Source organism: Porites lutea, chromosome 4 (assembly GCF_958299795.1).
Source record: "Porites lutea chromosome 4, jaPorLute2.1, whole genome shotgun sequence".
Lineage (NCBI taxonomy): Eukaryota > Metazoa > Cnidaria > Anthozoa > Scleractinia > Poritidae > Porites > Porites lutea.
In genome coordinates, this window is record NC_133204.1 from 13402730 (window position 1) to 13424052 (window position 21323).

The 21323-nt window shown below is 38.5% G+C and overlaps 2 protein-coding genes and 1 long non-coding RNA gene across 3 annotated transcripts; all 3 read right to left on the reverse strand.

Annotated features, from left to right (window-relative positions):
* Positions 1-1267: 1267 nt before the first annotated feature.
* Positions 1268-2752, reverse strand: LOC140934227 (uncharacterized). Its single transcript, XM_073383890.1, has 3 exons — positions 2749-2752; positions 2337-2486; positions 1268-1959 (listed from the first exon to the last, which is right to left on the reverse strand). The coding sequence occupies exons 1-3, from the start codon at positions 2750-2752 to the stop codon at positions 1439-1441; spliced, it is 675 nt and encodes a 224-aa protein (XP_073239991.1). The 3' UTR covers positions 1268-1438.
* Positions 2753-3002: 250 nt separating this feature from the next.
* LOC140936023 (uncharacterized) lies at positions 3003-7227 on the reverse strand. Its single transcript, XR_012165286.1, has 3 exons — positions 7127-7227; positions 4427-4549; positions 3003-3125 (listed from the first exon to the last, which is right to left on the reverse strand). It is a non-coding gene; the product is annotated as an uncharacterized lncRNA (long non-coding RNA).
* A 1667-nt stretch (positions 7228-8894) lies between these two features.
* LOC140934228 (uncharacterized) lies at positions 8895-21075 on the reverse strand. Its single transcript, XM_073383891.1, has 13 exons — positions 20966-21075; positions 18310-18665; positions 17819-17983; positions 15337-15450; positions 15022-15150; positions 14628-14724; positions 13644-13862; positions 12022-12398; positions 11537-11704; positions 11044-11154; positions 10636-10752; positions 9690-9780; positions 8895-9295 (listed from the first exon to the last, which is right to left on the reverse strand). The coding sequence occupies exons 2-13, from the start codon at positions 18406-18408 to the stop codon at positions 8895-8897; spliced, it is 2088 nt and encodes a 695-aa protein (XP_073239992.1). The 5' UTR covers positions 18409-18665; positions 20966-21075.
* Between the last annotated feature and the right edge of the window lie 248 nt (positions 21076-21323).

Below are 21323 nucleotides of genomic sequence, written 5' to 3' on the forward strand. Positions count from 1 at the left end.
ATTTAGCCCTTCTAAAGCAGTATCCTTGAGTTAATCGTCCAGAATACAATCAACGGGTCAGTATCCGTGTAATTCTTTCGCCGGGATACCGTCGATATTGTGGGTCCTTTCTTTGGAATTGAATGAATAATAATACTTTTTTGGATAGAACGTTTCTTCTCTCAACGAAAAATCCTAGCGATCCGGATTTTTGATCGGATCTTGGATTTTAGTAAAGAAACGCACCCTAGATCTATTTATTTTGTTGCCGTTCTCATTGCCGTTGCCGTTTAGCATTACACGATTTTATTTTTTTGTTTATAACAAGAGATTCGCTTTTGGCCCTGGCTAAATCCATATATTTTATTCATTCATTTTATTCAAGAACACCTGGCTTTGGACTTTGGAATGGGAGCTCAAGGCCCTACAGCAAACCCTGGGAACCGTTCAGAAGCTGGCCCAGAACAGACAGGAGTGTAGATCCTTTGTTGCTGCCCTACATGCCTAACGGCATTCATGGGCATGAGTAAGTGAGTAATTGAGTGAGTTAAAAGACAGTGCATTCATAGTAGTTAAAAGGGAAGGAAAGGTTAATTAGGTATGTGAAAAGGGGCACCATTTGTCAATAGAACGTATACGGAAGGGGTACCTTTTCTGTCTATCGAAGGCCAAGGGGTTGAAACTCGGGACGGAACCTCCCCGTATAAAACATAATTGGGTAGCATCCGCCCCTCCGGTGATGGGAGCGGTGAAGTCGCGAGGAACGAGCCAAAACTAATTTGCACGTGGCTCTAGGGAGTTCGTGCCACTGGTTACCCTCGATACATATATTTTCAATTTTTCAGAAAGGTAGACAGTTTGGCATGCCAGCTTAGTATCTTGGAACTTTAATCACGTCCCCTAATTCAAACGATAGTCCATCCTGGGGGGCCAGTAGCAACTACTTACGGGAGCAAGATTTACGATGAATTTTTCATCAATCTGGATCATCACTTATGTCCTGTTGATCGGTGAAGGAGGGAATGAAGAATCCGCTGGGAATTCGAAATACGTGAGGGACACGGATGTAATAACAAGCATGCTATGGAGCTAGTTTGACTGTGCAGTAGGCTTTAGCCTGCGAAAACATCCGTTTCTCCTCTCTCTTCGCCGCTTGAGACGTTTCGCGCGAAACGTCCCCAGCGGCAAAAAGCGAGGAGAAACGGATGTTTTCACAGGCTACAGTAGGCTATCTACGTTAAATTACATATTTCCATAGTTTGGGGGGTAAGAATGAAAGCCGACGCTATTGAATCACCCACTTTCTTAGTTTTTATTGTATCTAATACCATGCCATTTAATACAGTACCTCTTACTAGTTCTTAACTTAGTTCCTGGTGTTAAATAATGCCTACGCGTTAAGCTTCCTTAAAAAACAAAACCCTTAAACTTTGAGGAAGACTTCCGTTATGGTGGCTTCCTATCGCACAAAGATTTTCCAATAATCGCCAGGGGACACTCCCACATTATAATCGTCGCATTCCCACCTGCCAGATGTAAGAAGCCAGTGGTAAGCTGCCCATACAAAAGCAGTGTGGTCGTATAATCTGCTCTGATCGCGCTCTGCACCCCATTTGCCTATTTTGCTAGAACCTTTTTCGTATCCCCAATCTTTGCAGACTCTTGCTAACCGCGAATTATCATTGCTCATGATCACAAACGAGCCACAAGAGGCAGGCATCACATCTGTCTCACCACTGAGGTATTTCACAGCAGTTTCACCTGTAGTGTTAGCAGCCGTGGTGATGTGAAATGTACGACCTCCTCTTTTTTTGCAGTGGAATCGTATCTGAGTGAAATTCAAGTGCTTCCTCAGCTCCTTCATGGCGCTTTTTGTGAGTACCATCTCTTTGCTGCTTACTCCGCGGTAAGATGTCTTAACTGGCAACTGGGTTGTAGACGAACCGTGCGAAACAACGTTGGAAACAAGAAGCCACTGCCCTGAAATTTAATAAATGTTTATGGCTCATGTGGGCCAAAACAAGTAGTCATAAGTTCAACTTAGGGCCTGTTTACATGGAGTGGGGGACCCCGGTCTAGTGGGGTAGGTTTCTTTTGTTTTGTGTCCCCCAGAGCGTGAAAACAAAAGAAACCAACCCCACTAGACCGGGGTCCCCCACTCCATGTAAACAGGCCCTTAGTCAAACGAGGCGGAAACAGTGCATATTGTGTCATAAAGCCTATTGTTACAATCAAGGAACAATAAGTGTGAATTTTTTTTGACACCTATTTAGATATTGAGAATTTCCTGAATTTACTTGATCTAATAACTGACGTACCAGCATAAAAGCAAGCGTCATCTTCACCTCAAACCTTACCTCCGTCAGTTGTCATGTCACAATATGCCTTTAAAGGCCTTTTAGTCCTTCCAGGGTCAATCCAGTACTCCCCGTCTCCATTGGTGGTACCTAAGTCCTTGATTTCTTTGCAGGATTGAGCGGGATCGTAGGAAAACAGACCGCGTGTCGCTACAACAAAATAGGCATCAACAATTTAATGATCCACTTCAAGGAACGCCTCGCTTGAAGGCAGTATCCTAATGTAATGTTCCTGTAAGCTTTGAATGAAGAAAGCAAAACGTGTTTGATAATTATAAATGGCCAAGGATACCACAAGGGTCAATAACCTTAACAATTCGAATACTGACAACAAAAGAGAAGAGTTTTGCAAAGCTCTGTTAATCAGTCAAGCTTGCAATCTCTTCCAAAGGAAATAATGACGACAATATACACATGCTATCGGTTTCCAGGAGAGGACCTTGAGTCTTGCTTCATCCATTCAGACGAGAGGTGATTCCTGTTAAACTGGCTAATGAAGAATATTATTTGAATATTTGCCTGTGAACAGAATCCCCCCGCTTAAGCTTAATTGTACTGCAGGCTAGTTCCAGTTCATAGCTAAGACTCCCTTTAATTAATGTGTTTGACTAATCAATTATCACTGAAATGCATCGAATACGAAGATTTTGGTACTGAGATATTTACGTTTACACTTCTTGCCATCTCTCTTGAAACCAGGTTTACAGGTGCAAATGAAAGACCCCTTAGTGTTTTTGCACAGCAGATTTCTGTCACAGTTATGGGTATTACTTGTGCACTCGTCTATATCTGAAAAAAGAGAGAAACATAAATTGCGTTTCTTTTCTTTATTGTCATTTTCTTTTCATTCTACGTTACAAAGGAAAGCGATGACTGATACGAATATGGCAGTTTTCTCAAATTGCTAAAAAAATGAAAAAGATGAATGCGTTAGGCCCCGTTAATTCGAATTGAGGCCGATCCACATTATTTAGACAGGCTGAATTGATTCAGATGCCGATCTTAATTCCAGCCGAACTAAATTAAAAAGGAGAAATATGCTCATTTCCGTCAAACTGCTTGTAACATACGTTATAATAATTTATGCATTAGGTTCGGCACACGTAAAAGTTCGGTGTCTGAATTAAAGTCGCTCCAAAGTCGCTCCAAAGTCGAAACTCCCGGCCGAGCTAAGCGGGAAGAGCGGCTGAGCAGTTCCAAATTGAAAAGGCCGTTGCTAAGGCCCGGTTCAGAAGCCGCTCCACTAATTAAGTGGAGAACCTAATTGAATTAGGTCCGACTTTGGAGCGACGTTGGCGCGGCAACTGATTCAGACGGCGTACCGTGTGTCGATCCTAATCTTTATTTCATGTATGGAGAAAGAGAAAGGCCTGGGTTCGATACCATATTTTCACGCCATAATTGATCTCCACTTTGTAGAACACCATTCTCCTTGCTTCTGTAGAATCTCTATTTTTGCCAAATTCATTTGAATCATTACATTCGATCTTTTCTTGCTCCTCCATAACTTCTCGGAAACATGGCCCACAATATGCGACTGAACTGCCTGCTTTCCAGCCGCTTGACAGCTTGACCTTTCATCATTCTCGAAGACAGAACAAGGGATACAGAAGTATCCCTGGCTCCGTGAACAAGTATATTTTGCACTCTTAAAGCAAGAGGAGCAAGATTGTTCTTTTTCACCCGCCTTTTTTCTCAATTTAGTGTTCTGGGCATGGCAACTACGTAAAAACGAGCGGTATTGTGGGAAAAATTATAAATTCAATGTATGCATGTATGCATTAGGTTCAGGCACTTGAGCGCCGTATGAATCACATGCCGCTCCAATGTCGAATAATACGACAGACTCTGTCGACCTTGACGTTTCTACCGCACCTAATTAAAACGGCCATAACCAAATTGATTCAAACGCCGCTCTTTTGCCGTACTTAATTTATCAGTTAGGTTCGGGACATGACTGGGGGGGTGTCTGAACCGGGCCCAATTGATTAAGACGCCGAACTTTTCATGTACCTAATTTAACGTATTAGGTTCGGCTCATGAAAAGTTCGACTTCTGAACCGGGCCTATAAGAGCGCTAGACTGGATACCTTTACAGTTCTTCCCATCTCCCTTGTAACCGCGATTGCAGGTGCATGTAAAGGACCCCTCAGTGTTCTTACATAACGCATTTCTGTTACAGTTATGGGTCTTGCTTGTGCATTCATCTATATCTGAAAACAAAGACAAAAATTATGACGTACCGATTACACGCTGTAAAGCTCCAAAAACAACAAAGCAATTGATATTCTATTCCCTTCCGAATTTTCTTTATTTAGACCCCCTTGGGGCTTTTTATTGCCTCTGAAATAGTTTTTTTTTAATCAAATCAAACTATGTTATTACCGATGAAATTCTTGTTTTGACTGAAGGAATGAAAATCCGTATAAAACGTTGTTAGTAAGTAAGTAAGTATGTAAGTAAGTAAGTAAGTAAGTAAGTAAGTAAGTAATAACTTCATTTAACCACGGAATCCTTATCACTAAAAAGTGGTCTTCTAAAGAGCCGTGCACATTAAACTAAGACTTAAAAAAAACAAACATTATTGAAAAAATCCTATAATAAATGCCTACTAAGAAAATCTTAATGTACAATAGCGGAATAAAAACAATTTAAAGTAGTGGCCAGCTTAGCCTCAGCTGACAGGCTGTTCCATGTTACTGCGCCCCTTTAAAGAAAACTTTTCTTTAGGACCTCAGTGTTCGGTCGCGGAATAAACAGGTTATGTTGCGCACCTCGAAGATTATGCCTGTGAATGGTATTAATGCTGGCGAATTTATTAGACAGGTATTCGGGAACAAGGTTATTTACAGTTTTAAACATGAAAGATTTCAGTTGCTTATCACGTCTGTCAGCGATGCTATCCCATTTAAGGGCATGAAGAATCGGGGCAGAGCTGGCATCCCAGCTAGACCCTGTAATTATGCGTGCAGCCCTGTTTTGTAGTTTCTCTAGTTTTTGGCTGAGACCATTACCGATACAGCCCCAGACAGCGTTGCAATAATCGAGATGCGGAAGAATCAATGACTTGTAAATAGTGACAAGGGTACTCTGGGGACATATTAGTCTTAGCCTTCTCAGGGCAGCTAGTACTTTTGCAACTTTACCGATGACTTCGGAGATGTGAGCCTCCCACGAGAGTGTTTCATCAACCTGAACGCCTAGGCATTTGTAAGTATTGACTCTTTCAATTGCATGAAGGCCCGTCGAGGGATATGTGTGGATCGCTAGGGAGCAAAGAGATTGATTGCCTCGTGCCTGTAAACAGAAATTTAGTCTTGAGGACATTAAGACTTAGACGGTTAGAATTGAGCCATTGCTTCAGATTGCCCAAATCATGAGTCAGGGATGAAAACAACTCATTAGGGTCTTTGGAGGCAAACGTGAGATTAGTGTCATCGGCGTACATCCTCACATCCGATAGAAGGTTACAGTTAGGAGATCATTAATGTATAATAGAAATAGTAGAGGGCCGAGGATTGAACCTTGAGGCACCCCACAACTTATGAAGCTAGTTTCGGAATTTACGTTGTTTATAACTGTAAGCTGAGTTCTATTTGAGAGGTAGTCTCGGAAAAGATTCAGACTAACACCTTTAAACCCATACAGCTCCAATTTTGACAGAAGGATCTCACGGTCAATAGTATCAAAAGCCTTTTTTAAGTCAATAAACAGAATGGCATTTGTCAAACCACCGTCGATATTGAGATACCAGTTGTCTGTGATGTCAATAAGAGCTGTAAGGGTAGAGTGCATAGGTCTAAAGCCAGACTAGTATTTCAACATTCACAAAAACTTAACTTTTATTATAAAATCAAAACGAATTATAGCCCTTCTGCCTACCTAGATTTAACGAGAAACAACCCTTCTAGGAAAACATTAGTGAACTGAGAATAAGCAGTCACAAACTTAGGATTGAGACAGGTAGATACGACAATATACCGCGTGACGAAAGGTTATGCAATCTCTGCAATTGTAACAGAATTGAAGATGAAACTCACTTTCTATTAGATTGTCCAAGTTTTTCTTCGATAAGACATATGTTCTCTCTAAACTAGAACCTAAAATACCGTTTCTACGACTACAATCACATGAGTCCTTATTATCACATCTGATGAATTCTACTATTTTATTAACATCCAATTAATTTCATTTATATCAACTTGCTTTGAATTGAGAGACAAACTTATCTCCGGAATAATTAATCCTACTGATGGTTAGAAATAAACAATGATTAATACGTTTCAAATTATTTTAAATATTTAATTTACAAGGAATCAATGATTAATTTCAAGTAGCTTTTGCAATACTGTAATTTTTTTGTTATGGTCATGCAAATAAAGCTTATTGTTGTTGATATTTCGAAAGTAACTTATTATCATTGAAATATGAATAAACCTGATTAAAGATGTTTTTTTCAAAGAGTTTGGCAAAGTTCCACACATTAGTGCAAGTATTCTTATACTGAAATAGAGCTGCTCAAAATCCATTAAATACCCAATAAGGGTTGATGGCTTATTTTTGCCACCTTGGACTGGAATCTTATAAGAAATCAACGACTACAATAGATAAATGAAAAACGTAATTACAGCACTGTAAATACGGTATGATGTCCTTAAAAAGATACTAAAGACACGGAAACTACTTTTTTTTATTAACAAACAACATCTTTATTTAGTCTATACTGTATATAAACTCGACACAGAGAAAAATTAAGTCAGAAGATGTTTAAAGCAAACTTCGGTACTCACCAACGCATTTGCGGCCATTTCCAGAGTATCCAGCTTTGTAAGTACATTTGTATGAGCCCACGGTATTCTGGCAAGCAGCATTCACATCACATCTGTGATAGTTAGTTTTGCATTCATCAATTTCTGGAAGAAATTACGCTTCATTCAATCACCTTGTTCTATAGTCAGTTATAACGTTCTATATGAATATTTACCGAGAGTACTATATTCTCAACTTGAACTTATGAATACTCTTGAAGAGAAAAATGGAAATTACTATAAATCTAAAACCAAATTCTAGAACTAAACATTCAAGATTTTCAGTGCTTAAGTCTTCGGAAATTTTATAGTTTAGGCTACACAGCACACACTTACAAACACCACCTCCATTGCACCCGTTCTCCTTTTTCTTTCCTTATTATTTCAAAACCGGGTAAGTATAATTTCGTTTCATTGATGTAGAGTATATCAATTTCAGACTTAGACATAACTACGCGAAGCTGGTCAATATGCGCTAACAGGCTATTTATGTTAAGGGACGCCATCACCAAGCCTCGGCCGAATTAGTTGTTATCAATATTATACGACTTACGCCGTGTCGTAACATAACACTTATTACCCTTCAGCACTTGTCTTTCAGGCTCCCAAACGGTAGTATCCTAATCCTCAAGCTAAATAAGTTTTTAAAAATTACGAGCAAGTTGAGATGTTCCTAATTTATTTAAATGAAGGTCATTATGATTGCGATGCCGTTCTACAGTGATGTTGCAGTGGTCAATCAACTTCCGTTGGTTTTTCTCTCCAAAACGTGGCATTAATATATTCAGCCGGGGGGGGGGGGCACTCCCATACATTACGTATACGGGTATGTGCCGCCCAACGGGGTCGTGATTTTGAAGCTCCTGATTTAGAACAGGGTATCCATTTCAAAGGCGTCTTCTAGAACGGGGTATAATATTTCGAACGTATGAAAGCTCCAGTTTTGTAAGCAGCCATTTGAAATTATTTATTTAATTGCTGCTGATTATGAAGAAGTATTTATTTGATGTATAAGTCGAACAAATAAAGAAATACCTTTTTAAAAAAACAGGGCTATTTCAATTTACAAACTTTCTAGAACGGAATATAAAAAATTGGCGCATTTCTAGAACGGGGTATCAGTTTTAGAGCGAATTCTAGAACGGGGTATAAAAAATTGGCCCGTTTCTAGAACGGGATATCAATTTTAGGGGAAATTTTTTTTAGAACGAGGTGCCAATTTGGAGTCCCGGGCGGCACGTACCCACCCAAAAAATATTTAAGTGCCCCCCCGGGATATTCAGTTACAATTATTTTGTGAACAACAAAAAAAGAAAAGATTGTACACCATCAGGGAGCTCCAAGCATAAACAGCAGTAGCGTTGTTTTTATCTTCGAAGTTTGCCGGATTTCATAACCTGTCCGTTCTGCTAACTACGTCCTACATTTCTTCAAGAAACATTTGACAAGCTGTATCAAACACTCGACCTAGTGTTTTCACCCTACAACTGGACACCTCAAAGACTATCTAAAAAAACGGCCTACCATGCTTCCTTTTAAAAATCTACTTCTCCAGTGAATGGGTATCAGAGTGTCAAGTTGGAAACATGAAATCAAAAGAGGCAGTACAGTAATGTATTGTTTTGGTGACATTACCAACTTTCCTACAAAAAGTAGCTGTGTTGCAGTGAATAACAACCCCCTACGTTAGTTTAATTCAGTTGACAACTTCAAGGAGAAAGCAGAACCGTTTAATGTAAGTTGCTTTTTGTTAATGGACCTGATGACCGCTTTTACCTTGAACACAAGTATAGTTATAACAGTTATCGCAGGAAACATCGTTCCAAGTGTAGCCATTATTGGCACCCAGAGTGTGAACACAGTCTTCGTTTTTCCAGTTGTTTGGTTGTTGCAGAGCCCAGAACCGAAAACTGGTTATTTCCTTGTTTGTCCAGACAAATGATCCCTCAACGCTTCGGTCATTAAGTCCAATCCATGATCGCTCTCCATTATGACGGTGCTGTATGTAGACATTTTCTTCTTGGTTGTGCACTGTTACCAGATGTGAGTTCATAGTTGAACAGTTGGACACAGCAGCCACCCAAGGTGCACATACAGAGCTTGTTAAATAGCAGTATCCATTGAAGTAATTCCATCCAGATGGACAGATGTCTGCGCGTATACAAAGTAGGAATTAGTGAAGTGCAAAATGACATTGCTTAAAATGTATATACATGTATAGCTTTAGGTGCAATTATGCACTTCGAACATTTTTGTTATTTCCGGTTTTGCGATTAAAAAAGGAAATGGAAAAGTTGTTCAGGACGAAATAAAGGCATTACATAAGAGAAAGACCAATGCAAGTATTATAAAGCACTCTATTATACACATTAATATGTATTTGGAAAAGGGGATGAACGTTGTTTTTCATCACCACCCGAATGCATTTTCTTCTTATTTCTTCCAGTTTTTGTGCATTCCTTTTGTGTATTGCTTGTATTTCTCTTTCGTTATTCACAGAGTTGGTAAGTACTGAAGTTTATGATTAGTTTTGTAGCAGTAGTACCTGACAAAACTGTGTACGTTACTGACAATGGGTCATATTTTGCTTCATATAATTCTTTGACACAAGCACGAAAGCCTGTCTTGTTGATGTACTGCAAGAAAGGGATGTTTATTAGCTCAGTACGTAGTTCACACAGACGGCGGACAGCGTATTTTCTCCCTTGCTAGCAGAAAAAAAACTAAAGAACAGTTCAGGTAGGTCTTGACCAGAAGACTTTCCATATTTCCCAGTTTGACGCATATTAAGAAGTGATCAACCCTGTTCAACAAGTTTGCATGACAGGGCTTCAAAGGGAAGAGGAAAGAGAACAATTGAGTGCGCGTTATTACATGTCAACAACGTAAACCTCTCATGCGATAATTGCTATAACTGCTGTCAAACTTCAAATGTTTAGAGGCGAAATATTTCGCGTTCACGAGAAAGTAGACCGCGCGGGTCACGGAAACAGCAGATAAAAATAACCTTCATCGCACGCGTGCGAACTTTCAATAGATTTCAATAATCATCATGGGGCACAGGGATTCGCTCTCTTAGCTCATTCTCTCTTGCTTAACATCAATTTTAGTTTTCTCATTGCTTTTTGTTTGACAACATTTGCTTACCCTCTGCTATACAGCTACACAGCTTTTTTTAAAACACAGTTTTAACGACTTTCCATAATTCATAGCCATTTTACTAGCCAAGGGTTATGCCTGATCGTTAGTTAAACGGATAAGATTTAACTTTTGTGCTGTTTTTCGCACGATCTGTCTTTTATAAGCTGTTATTCTCAATAGAACGCATTCTGTATTGTAAAATAGGGAGTGTTAGTTACAGTCATTCGTATTTTGAAATTCATAAGGTTTCTAAACATGCACTCAACACATGTAAGTGTGGTTGCAAGTGGTATGTTACAGAAATTCATAAAATAAATAAAAAGTAAATAAATGAATAAATAAAAACATACCTCTGTCCACTCAGCTATGCTGTTATGAATTGGACTCTGACTTCCATTTTTGGTGGAATGATTGGCAGAAACAAACACATGTGGAGTTGAGTTATAAACTTTAGTAAAAGTAGCGTCCTGTCAAAAGAAATTACATAATTGTAAAAATTCAGTCACTGACATTTATATAAAGGCTAAGACTTTTTCCGCATTAGGGCATTTATAATCTATATTTCATTTTCATTTTAAATATTCACTGAAATATGAAAGGCAGCCTGCTAAACTGACTAAATGCAACTACCATCACTAGAGACATGATAGGGGAACCGTTTTCTTTTGCTCTCTGATAGTAAATTAATTCAATAAAATTAAGTGCACTGTGACGGGAATTGAAACCCATAAGACTAATGAAAGGACTGGAATACTGACCTTGCAGAAGGCATTATAGTGACCCTGCGCGGGGGGTTTATCATTCGAAAAGTAAATCGAATTGTGTTCTGAGAAGGGAGGCTCGTCAAGATATGAAAAGGCTAACCAATTCTGAAATAAAGTAAATAAATAAATAAATAAATAAATAACAATAAAAAGAAAGAATTCTCTTTCAGTCTCACGTCCTAACTACCAAAAGATCGTGTCAACGTCGAAAATAAGATGGTAATCTCTCAACAAGGTTTATATAAACAGCCACCGACATCTTAGGCTACAAGGAAGCAATAACATGGTTGGGTTGACAAAGCCGGATGAAGAGGAAACAGATGGAGGGAAATATATTTTCAAGCAAAAAATCGTGCATCTCTGCTGGACCATCTACTGGAAGCGTAAAAAAGCGAAAAGATGAGATAGAGAAAGATACCAGTCTGCTGCAATTAGTTTCCAACGAAAAACGCTGTTCGTTCGATTCCATGAGATTAGCGTTACTTACAACAACAATGTCTTGGTGTGATCCAGCGTAGTTTTGCAATTCTCTCAAGCAAACTTTGCAGGATGATTGTGTGACATCTTCAATCCATACGCTTGCTGCGTCGCGTTTTAATCCTGGATTGTAATGTTTGGCAGTCACAAATACCGACGGTATCACAGAGAATTTTCCCTGAAAAATAAATCCGAAATAGGCAACTCTTAAATCTTAGAAAGCCACGAACAGGAATCAACTTCGTATTTTTGCAAAAAGGAACCCATGACATTTGAGATATGCTGGAAATTGGTAAAAGAATAATTTGTACTACCATGACCTTGTTCGACTAATGGTCATAAGTGTACGGCTGCACCAGAATGACAAATCACTGCTGATGCATATTAAAAACGATCTGTTATTAACTGAGTGACCTCAGTAGAAGTGAGGCGTTTCAAAAGATATGATCTTGAAAAGAATGGAAAGGACAAGAAAACCCAACAAAGACCACTCACAGTAGGAAACATGACAGTCGCACAAGTCGTACCAGTCCACCACTGTGACATGCCCTCTTCACCGGTCACGCCACCCACTGGGGCACCTTGGTACGCCATCCAATCAACTGTCACGTTAGCATACGACTTTCGTTCGTTATATCCTGCCGCCATCACACAAGCAGTGAATCCGTCCTTATTCACATTTTCAACCCACGATACTGCCGCGTCATGGACATACGATTTGTCACTGGTATCCATATGATTGACAGTTATCTGCACTTGAATGGGTTTCTCAGGGTAAAACACAAACGGTTTGAAATGAATGGCATGACAGTGAGAGTAGCCCAAGGATGGAATATGTGGCATTTGGCGACGACCACGCTGAAAAGGAAATCCTAGAAAACACATTACAAGATGAACTATAGATTAGTATGACAAGCATGCGGAGCAAAGGGCATTTACCCAGAACTTAAAAATGTTAACAGAGCAGCAAATGAGTGGTTCTTATAAAGAGGGTTGTTACTCTCTACTATAGAAGTCCAGGGAAAGTTCACAGTGGACAATGTATCGCTTGTCACTGCATTAGGTAAATAGCATGGCAAGCAGTGGAGAGATTAGAACTTACATCCTGAGCAGAGCTACACGGTGGCAAATGGTCAAGCCTATTAGCGCTAAAGGAAAGGAAAGTGAACATTCACTGTAACTAAGATTCAGTTCCAGTTATGCTTAAAAAAATATAACTCTAGGAAAGGTTATCCAGATATGTTAGGCAGAGCTACGTCCGGGTACGAAATGCAAACGATTACTACTATTACTACTACTACTACTACTACTACTACTACTACTACTACTACTACTACTACTGCTACTGCTACTGCTACTGCTACTGCTACTGCTACTGCTACTGCTACTGCTACTGCTACTGCTACTGCTACTGCTACTGCTACTGCTACTGCTACTGCTACTGCTACTGCTACTGCTACTGCTACTGCTACTGCAACTGCAACTGCAACTGCAACTGCAACTGCAACTGCAACTGCAACTGCAACTGCAACTGCAACTGCTACTGCTACTGCTACTGCTACTGCTACTGCTACTGCTACTGCTACTGCTACTGCTACTGCTACAGCTACAGCTACAGCTACAGCTACAGCTACAGCTACAGCTACAGCTACAGCTACTGCTACTGCTACTGCTACTGCTACTGCTACTGCTACTGCTACTGCTACTGCTACTGCTACTGCTACTGCTACTGCTACTGCTACTGCTACTGCTACTGCTACTGCTACTGCTACTACTACTAATCTCAGAGAGAAGAATCAGTTTTCAATTTGCTTCAGTGATACATATATAAAAGAAAACAAATATTTTCGTTGAGGATTAACTGAAAATGCTTAAAACATATAATTAGTGTATCCGCCACTTTTTCCGACCAGTGTTCTTATTAGCATTGCTCCGTATCAAATGTTTTAGCAAACTTACGTAGAATTCTGAACTTCACGCATCTATCGCCGTTTTTCCCTCCAGGCTACATGGGTAAGTAAATAGCTCATTCGAAAAATTCGCTAAGGGATTAATACTGAATTCTAATAACACACAAAATCACTTTTTAACAGATTCACAAAAACAACTGTACTAACCTTCACAGCTGCCAGGATGTTGCACGGTTAAGTTTAGTCGATGTAGACAAACTTCTCTTTCAAACAAACATCTGTTGTCGTATGTTGTGCCATTTGATGAGCAAACGGGTTCTTTGTAAGATGGGCAGCTATTCACACATACACAGCGTGCATCATGGGGTCCAAACGCCTTACAGAAGCTGTGATAATAACACGTAACGTCTATGCAGGGATCCAAGTCTGAAGATAATTAAGCAAATAACAACAGATTAGATTTAAAGTGCCCATACCTTAAAAATTATTTTTTTTCAGAATTGAAAATGCACATTACTATGAGAACGTGTGCGAAAAAAAAATAGCTTTGAACACAATGTTATTAAAGAGAATTTTTTGACACATTGAAATTTACCGCCATTTTGGCACACCATTCGTGCAAGTCTTCACTCGGATGCCTCTCGGAAACAAAGGGGCCCTGACGTAGATTAAGAAACTATAACGTAAATTAAGGAACACGTGACTTTAGATACAAGAAAACAAGTATAGATTCTACAAAAATTTCGTCCAATTTGCAAGCTGAAACTGTTTTAAGATGCCAATAAGGTGCATTGCAGTTAGATGCAACAACACTGGCGACTCTAAGGAAAGGATAAGAATGTATATGATCCCGTTTTTCAGTTCCTGAATTTTTGTCTTATGACATCACATATGAGCCTGTTAATTTCGTGATCAGGAGAAACAGTGTGCCAAAGAAATTTAGACTTTAAAGTTTTCTAAAAAAATCTCATTTTCTTGAATACACAAAATTATTGCGACGAAATTATAGTAGTAACATGTTTTTTCAGTCAACAAATCTACAATCCCCCAAAATAGAGACAACAAAAAATAGCCTCAATTAGAGAAAAAAAAGCTCTCCATGAAACAACTTCAAAAGATTATGTCATAAAATGTACTTGATACACTGCAGCATACAGCCTTCACCAAGGTTTTGACATATTGTTTACGTACCTCCAATCACCAGGTAATCCAGTTGTACGATGTCCTTATAATTGGCGTTATTGCTGTATCTTCTCATACACACCTCGGTTTCGTTTGTAAAGGTATGCTAGACACAATCATTAGAAGTATCAGATTATCAATCATTAAGCGTCATCAGGTATTTTCTTACCTTAACTGCTATGTCACTACCAAAGGTCGTTTACAAAGCGAAACCGTGGCGTGCACAGGTTGGTTGGAAAAATTGGGAGAAAAAAAGCAAAAAAAAACTTTTCTGGACTCCTTAAACGACATGAAAATTTGAAACAGAGACAATGCTAAAAGTAAGTTCGAAGGGAAAAGATAAGAAGGCAGCCCAAGGACGCAATGGACTAAGAAAAATGGCTCCAAGTTTCAAATATGTTACCTGAATCCACGCAGTAACTGCGTTACAAGTTCCAGAAGCCGAGAAACGGGAGTTGTTGTTGTGGTAACTGAGTCTTGGTGAAACCATTACTACCGGAGGGGCATAGAAAGCATCAGTGAACTTTATTATCTAAAAAAACAAGAAAAGAATCAGCGTTCTTAAGTTTTTCTACACATATGCGGTATATCATGGATATATGTCGTTTAAATAGTTGACGACAATAATATTAGAGCGCCATGAATTTCTGAAAGATTTTCTATTTATGAATATAAGTGACTGACAAACCAAAACAGTATAGTTGATTAGTTACTTTACCTGACAGAGAGCGTTGTCTTGTTGCTTGTTTAGTGGTGAGTTATTCTTTGTTGTTACAAGGCCATGGATCAAGGTAGAATTCAGCGTCATCAACTTAACAAATGCTATCCAGTCCTGAAGGATAAGTGAAACAGTAATATATAGATTTAGCCAGGGCCAAAAGCGAAGCTCCTATATATTAACTCGAATTTATAATTTAAATCAAACAATAAACTTATTTTCCACAATTCAGTTAACTTTAGAGCACATTCATGTGACTTTTGAGGGAAAGGTTAAGTGATTTTAGAGAAAAGTAATTTGCAAACAGTCCAACCTAAGAGTGAACTTAATCTTACATCGAGTTGATAGCCTTATATGTACACCCAAAAAATAGCAATTGATCACAGTAGATTAGGCCTGGAAAACAAATTCTTGGAAAACAAATCAGGCCGAATTTTTTGCGTTCGACAAGTTTACTTTACAAAATCTTCCCAACAAGTCAGGGGACATGTAACCCAACCTTTTATACTTTTTATACATCACATCTGAGGTGAAACAGTACTACGAGGCGCTGTTTTTATCATACAGACCTCGGACAGAATGCAGTATTTCACGATTTTGCAATACAAATGGCACTCACTCAATATTGAGGACGATCGAAGCACGTGTGGGCTTTTAGCGAAACCGTTAAAAAAATTTCAAAAATCACCTATACGGCTAGCCGGTTCTCACTTTTCACAAGCGCCAAAGTCGACTTTTTAAATTATGATTAATGGAGATATACGCTTCAACATAATATAGAATTTATTATGTTTATTTTTTATTTATCAAAAGCGTTTGATACGCGCGGCATTTTGACTACTCCTGCCTGCTAGCGATGTTCATGAGCGACTGAAAACAAACGGCACAGCGATAAAAATTGAAAAAGAGACTACTAACAATCAATAAAAGGAAAATAATTCGGTGAAACATATACAGAGACAACAATTTTCATTCACGAAGACAAGTATTAAAGTGCCTCTGAAAATCCTTGTTTATGTTTTTCATTTTGTAAGCCGGTTCCCGGTGTTTGCTTTTTCAAAGATGAACTCGAGGCAAGAAAATCACTCGAAGCGTTCTTTTACAGCCATTTGCGGTGAGAAAATGTCTAAAGGCTTTTTAAAGTTCTATAAGCTTATAATCAAACCTGATACTCGGTCAGATCAAATCTTAGAATTAAAAACGTGCATAAACTAAATAGCCGCATAAACTACGCTCGACTTCATTAAATTAGATATAAAAAAAAACGTCAAATACAATAATTACTCAGGCTTACCATTCGAGATGCACTGAAAACTATCAAGTAAGGCCAGAATCGCTTCAGACTTTTCAACCCTCTTACGCATCAAGGAAGGAGAAAAACGAAAACGATGCCATCCGAAATCGGATTTCCGACTTTGACAAGCGACGTATTTCTCCACCACAAACCCAATAAACAAACTAGCCATGAATAACAGAAGACACTTGATAGCAGGTGAATTTCATTTTGTACATTCAGTGGAAAAAGACAGTTAAAAGCATCACAAGTTGACACAAATCTCTGTCAGCTTCAGCAAAGTAAACTAGTTTCAAGATGCTGCATAAATTTTCCGCATGAACTCACCTGTCAAATTTTGACCAATCAGAGCATAAAAATTGGACGTAGAGCGTGAAAAACGCGTGACCTTGGTGAGAAAAGTCAAAAGCAACTAGCATGTCTTCCCTGCCTGTAAAAACTGGCTGAATTTTATCGTCCGAGGTCAGTTTGAAATCAACATTTTATTTGTGCGACACATACAAAACACAACATACTTCATATGAATTAAAAAAAATAAACTTGAGTCTGCGATCGTTTGAAAACTAGTAACTTGTCAGCGGACAACTTCAAAAAGATATTCAACCTCGATGGGTCGACACCTAAGCCCGCGATGCGGTCAGGTGATACTGGTCAGCGGATACCCTGTTTTGACAGCTGTCAATTGATCACAACATTGATGTGAAATATATGTGTGCAATATCAGTCTTCCTGTGCTCCCAAACTGGCTAGAAAGTGTGAGGATTAAGCACTGGTTTCCCTGTGGTGCGGACGGACGGGCGAGCGGTGTACGGTCACGTGATTACCAAATTTTCTGGGATGAGAAGATTTACTTACCCATGGTGCTCCGCAGGCGCGCTTCGCGCACCAGAGCTCCGCTATTAACAATGTTATCAATATATTCTTCCTCAAGTCAACGTTGTTTCTAAGAGAAGGGAGTCCATTTCTCTGAACCCGTGTAAATCAAAGGGTACCCAACTTGGGATCTCTATGAAAAAAGCTACGATTTCCTAGTAGGCAAAGAGCAAAGGTAGAGCGCCAGGAACAACTGGGTTCTGGTAGAGCACAGCCCCTGTAAGTTGCAGCAAGGGAGGAACCGTTTAGTTAATTATCATCTTGTCGTGTGTCTACTTTCAAACATGTAACAGGTAACAAAAAGAATTCACTTACCACTTTGATGTTTTTATGCAGCCCATCAAAAATCTTCGTTTCCCTGAGGCAAACCTTGAAACTGTCTCTGCGTACATCCTCTACCCACAATGCCAAGGCGTCCTGAGGTCTCTTGAGAATTTGGTGACGAACTGTTACATAGATGCTCGGAGGAATTGAGAAACGCTGAAAAAGTAAAAGAGAACGAAATAAATAATCAATAACATTTCTTCTTCACACAAACAAGGATCTGATATAAAACGAGGGAAGTGTGAAAGAAAAAAATCATTCTAAAATTGAAAGAAGCAAATTGGGTAGAATTTTTGCAGCTGAAAAACTAAGAAGAGTTTTACGAATTAAACACAGAATTTGTAAATAGAACGATTATTATAAACTTGGCCATGTACAAACAAAAGGAATCGAAATATCGACTTTCTCACTAAATTTTTTAAAGCAAAAATTAGCAAAAAATATGGATGGGTAAACCTTTTTAAAGATGTATAAATGTTAACCTTTTCAAAGGCGATCCTTTTACACTTTTCTCCAGTAGTCCAAGAATCCAACGAGACGGTGTCTAGTTGAGCGCCAACAGGAACAGATTGCAGTGCCATCCAGTTCACTTTCGTAGTCCCACTAGAACCATCTCCGTACTCCAAAACACAAACTGTAAATTCTTTATTATCCACAGATTCCACCCAAATAGCCGCGCTATCTCCACCACTATAACTGTTTGTTGCGTGGCTTTTGGAAACGAAAACTTTCACATCCAGCCTGCCATTGAAAGGATTCTCAAAGGAAACCTTTTCAAACGCAAACAGACCAGGAGTAGTAATGGTGACATTGCATATTCCAGTTTTGATACTCAGCGCTGGGAAATACAGAAAAGGAAAAAAAAAATAAAAATAAGTGTGAAAACAAAATACAGAGATGAATATTCTCTTTTATACCTTCAACGTCTTGGTAAGAAAGTGCAGCTACAAAGAAGAAAGCCGACAACAACTGCACACGGACTTCTTTCTCGGTAAACATCTTGCTTCAAATGAAGAATATCCACTCTGTTGAACATTATACCTCTTAGCAATACGTGGCAATATAGTCCAACTTGTTTTTACGCGTTTAGTAGATCTCATTTGCTTTGTTTGAGGGGGGGGGGTAGGGAGTCAATTGTAAGATTTATGCGGAAACTGAGAAGGGTAGGCACGTAGGTTCATTCACTGCACTGTCACCATTACCATGGCGATGTATTGAAAAATGCTGGAGAAGAGGTTCCTCTGTTCTTCTGTTTCCTTTAGGTCCTAAAATTATGTTTTCAAAAAATAATTTTAGGACTTAAAATTTTAACTTTGAAACGTTTCCAGTTGATCTGTCAGGATATTTTATACTATATATAATAAAGGCAAAAAACAGAACAACCCACTGAGGAATACGGGAATTTGTGTGAACCTAGAGCACTTATAATCTTGAATAAAAAATAAACCAAACGAAGATTATATCATTTGTTTTATGTGGCCCAAAATTTCACGGACAGTTATTAGTTGAGGTCTCAGCCACGAAATTGAAGCCGGCTTCATCATTTCCATGATGCAAGCTGCACTGAATTATTTTGAATCCGAAAAATTATTATATGTACCCCCGCCACAACAAAAGTTAATATTTTGATTTAAAGATAATCTAGGGCGAATCTCGACCACAGAAAACTGTATTTTGTTTTTCCTTTCCATACTTTGATGATTAAGTCTTACGAACACGCACATTCCATCGAACTCAAGCGGGCAGGAAGGTTCCCTCTTGGCCCCGGAGGTGTAGCTTATTACATACAGCGAAGGGTTTACATCACCCTGGCCAGTTAATAGAGCAAGCTGTGAAGCAAGAGATATTCATTGAAAACATTTGCGAGTTAGTTATGTGGCATTAACAAGTTGTTCAGATTTACATTTCAATATTCAGTTTATCGAGTCCGCACACTTTTTTATTCCCTTGTATGTACATTTAGGTTGCTTATAATTTCTGAGTATTTGATTAAAATTAAAATTTTCATGGCTTTTATTAGAAGCAACGTTTGCGTCGAGAAATTAACCAAAGTATTAAAAGACAAACACTTTCCTCTTACTTTTGAATGCTTGATATTGACACGCCGAATTTCATTTACCCATTTCAGACCAAGCCAATTATACTGAGATCCGAAAATTGTAATCAGGATACTTGATTAAAATTTAGTTCGCAGAAGATCACACAACGATCCTTAGAATTCTGCTTAGTCAGCGTGTTATACTCTGAAAAAAAGAAAGAAATTTCAAGGACTCGGTACGGTATGGCCTCTAGTCGTATTTGAGCCTTGAGAGTAAAAACCTTTATTGTTTAGACTCATAGTGGTCCTCTAAATTGTCCAACCTCGACTTAATTTAATGTTTCGCTATAAAGTTTGCGATTCAAGGGAATTATCCTCTTTCACCGTATTTCTCCTTCATAGCGACCTCAACATAGGTTTGTTACCCCATGTTATCTGAAGACAAACGACTTCCGCGAGACAAAGGTAAATAACTATTCTCGTTCCAACGCGTTGTCTATCTCAGTAACCATGAAAGGGTCCAATGATTTTGTTATTTTCTTTTTCTAAAAGGAGGAAATATTGATATAGATAACCATGGGCTACAAAAGGTACGTTTTAAAATCTTAGAGTTATTCTTTTCAGTGGTAAATCCAAGATATGCCGGAGTTAATTTTCCCTTTTTTACAGATGTTTATTTTGCATAATGACAAATGGCAAATTATGTAAGAATCGCTGCCTAAACATTTGTTAAATTTCTGTTAAAAGATAATGTGTTATCTAATTTCCGTTCTTTTCTTCTATTGTAATATTATTATGACTTAAACTTCCACTTTTGGGCTAAAAAAATTGATTATTGCAGATTATAGTGATAATTACCCGATCTATTTATATATTTGCGTGACATACAGGACAATTGGCTAGACCGTGGATATATACTACTGGTATGAAAAGTGAAAATATGAAAAAAAAAAACAAAACAAACACTGCAAAAAAACCTTCTTGATCTATGAGCGCTTTACATTAGGTATAAATGTAGTTCATTTCTATCACCAATACAACTAATATCAGCACTGAAAATCACAGTTACACGGTTGGTTGTCCCTCAAGATACCACTCACCTCATGATTACTTCCTGATATCTCTGTATAGAACTTTGTAATAAAACGAAGAATAACCTTCGTCTTAACTGATACCCTGAAAAATTAACTTAAACTTTCTTGGTCAGAACTAATTTTCGGACGTTAAGTGTAGTCATTTCATCACGCAGTCAAGAGTATACAAAACGTCACGGTGAACTCAACCTGTAATATGCTCATTTTATACGTTGAAATCAAACATTTGTTTAGTCACGAAAAAAATTCAAATTTAGGGTATTTTCACTATGTAAATTCAACGTGCCATTTGCTTGCTTTTTGCTTTGAAAAAGGTGTCAGTCTAGATTTCACAACGTTTTGAGTCATTCTACTCCGGTAAAAG

Bases quoted from the DNA above. Each gene is read 5' to 3' on its own strand.
- LOC140934227 (XM_073383890.1), bottom strand. The intron at 1,960-2,336 runs GTAAGGTTTGAG...ATTAAATTTCAG, and splicing joins TGACATGACAACTGACGGAG to GGCAGTGGCTTCTTGTTTCC.
- LOC140934228 (XM_073383891.1), bottom strand. From the start codon at position 18,408: ATGGCACTGCAATCTGTTCCTGTTGGCGCTCAACTAGACACCGTCTCG. The intron at 15,451-17,818 runs GTAAGTGAATTC...CTTATCCTTCAG, and splicing joins TGCATAAAAACATCAAAGTG to GACTGGATAGCATTTGTTAA. The intron at 12,399-13,643 runs GTTAGTACAGTT...TGTGTTTTCTAG, and splicing joins ACATCCTGGCAGCTGTGAAG to GATTTCCTTTTCAGCGTGGT.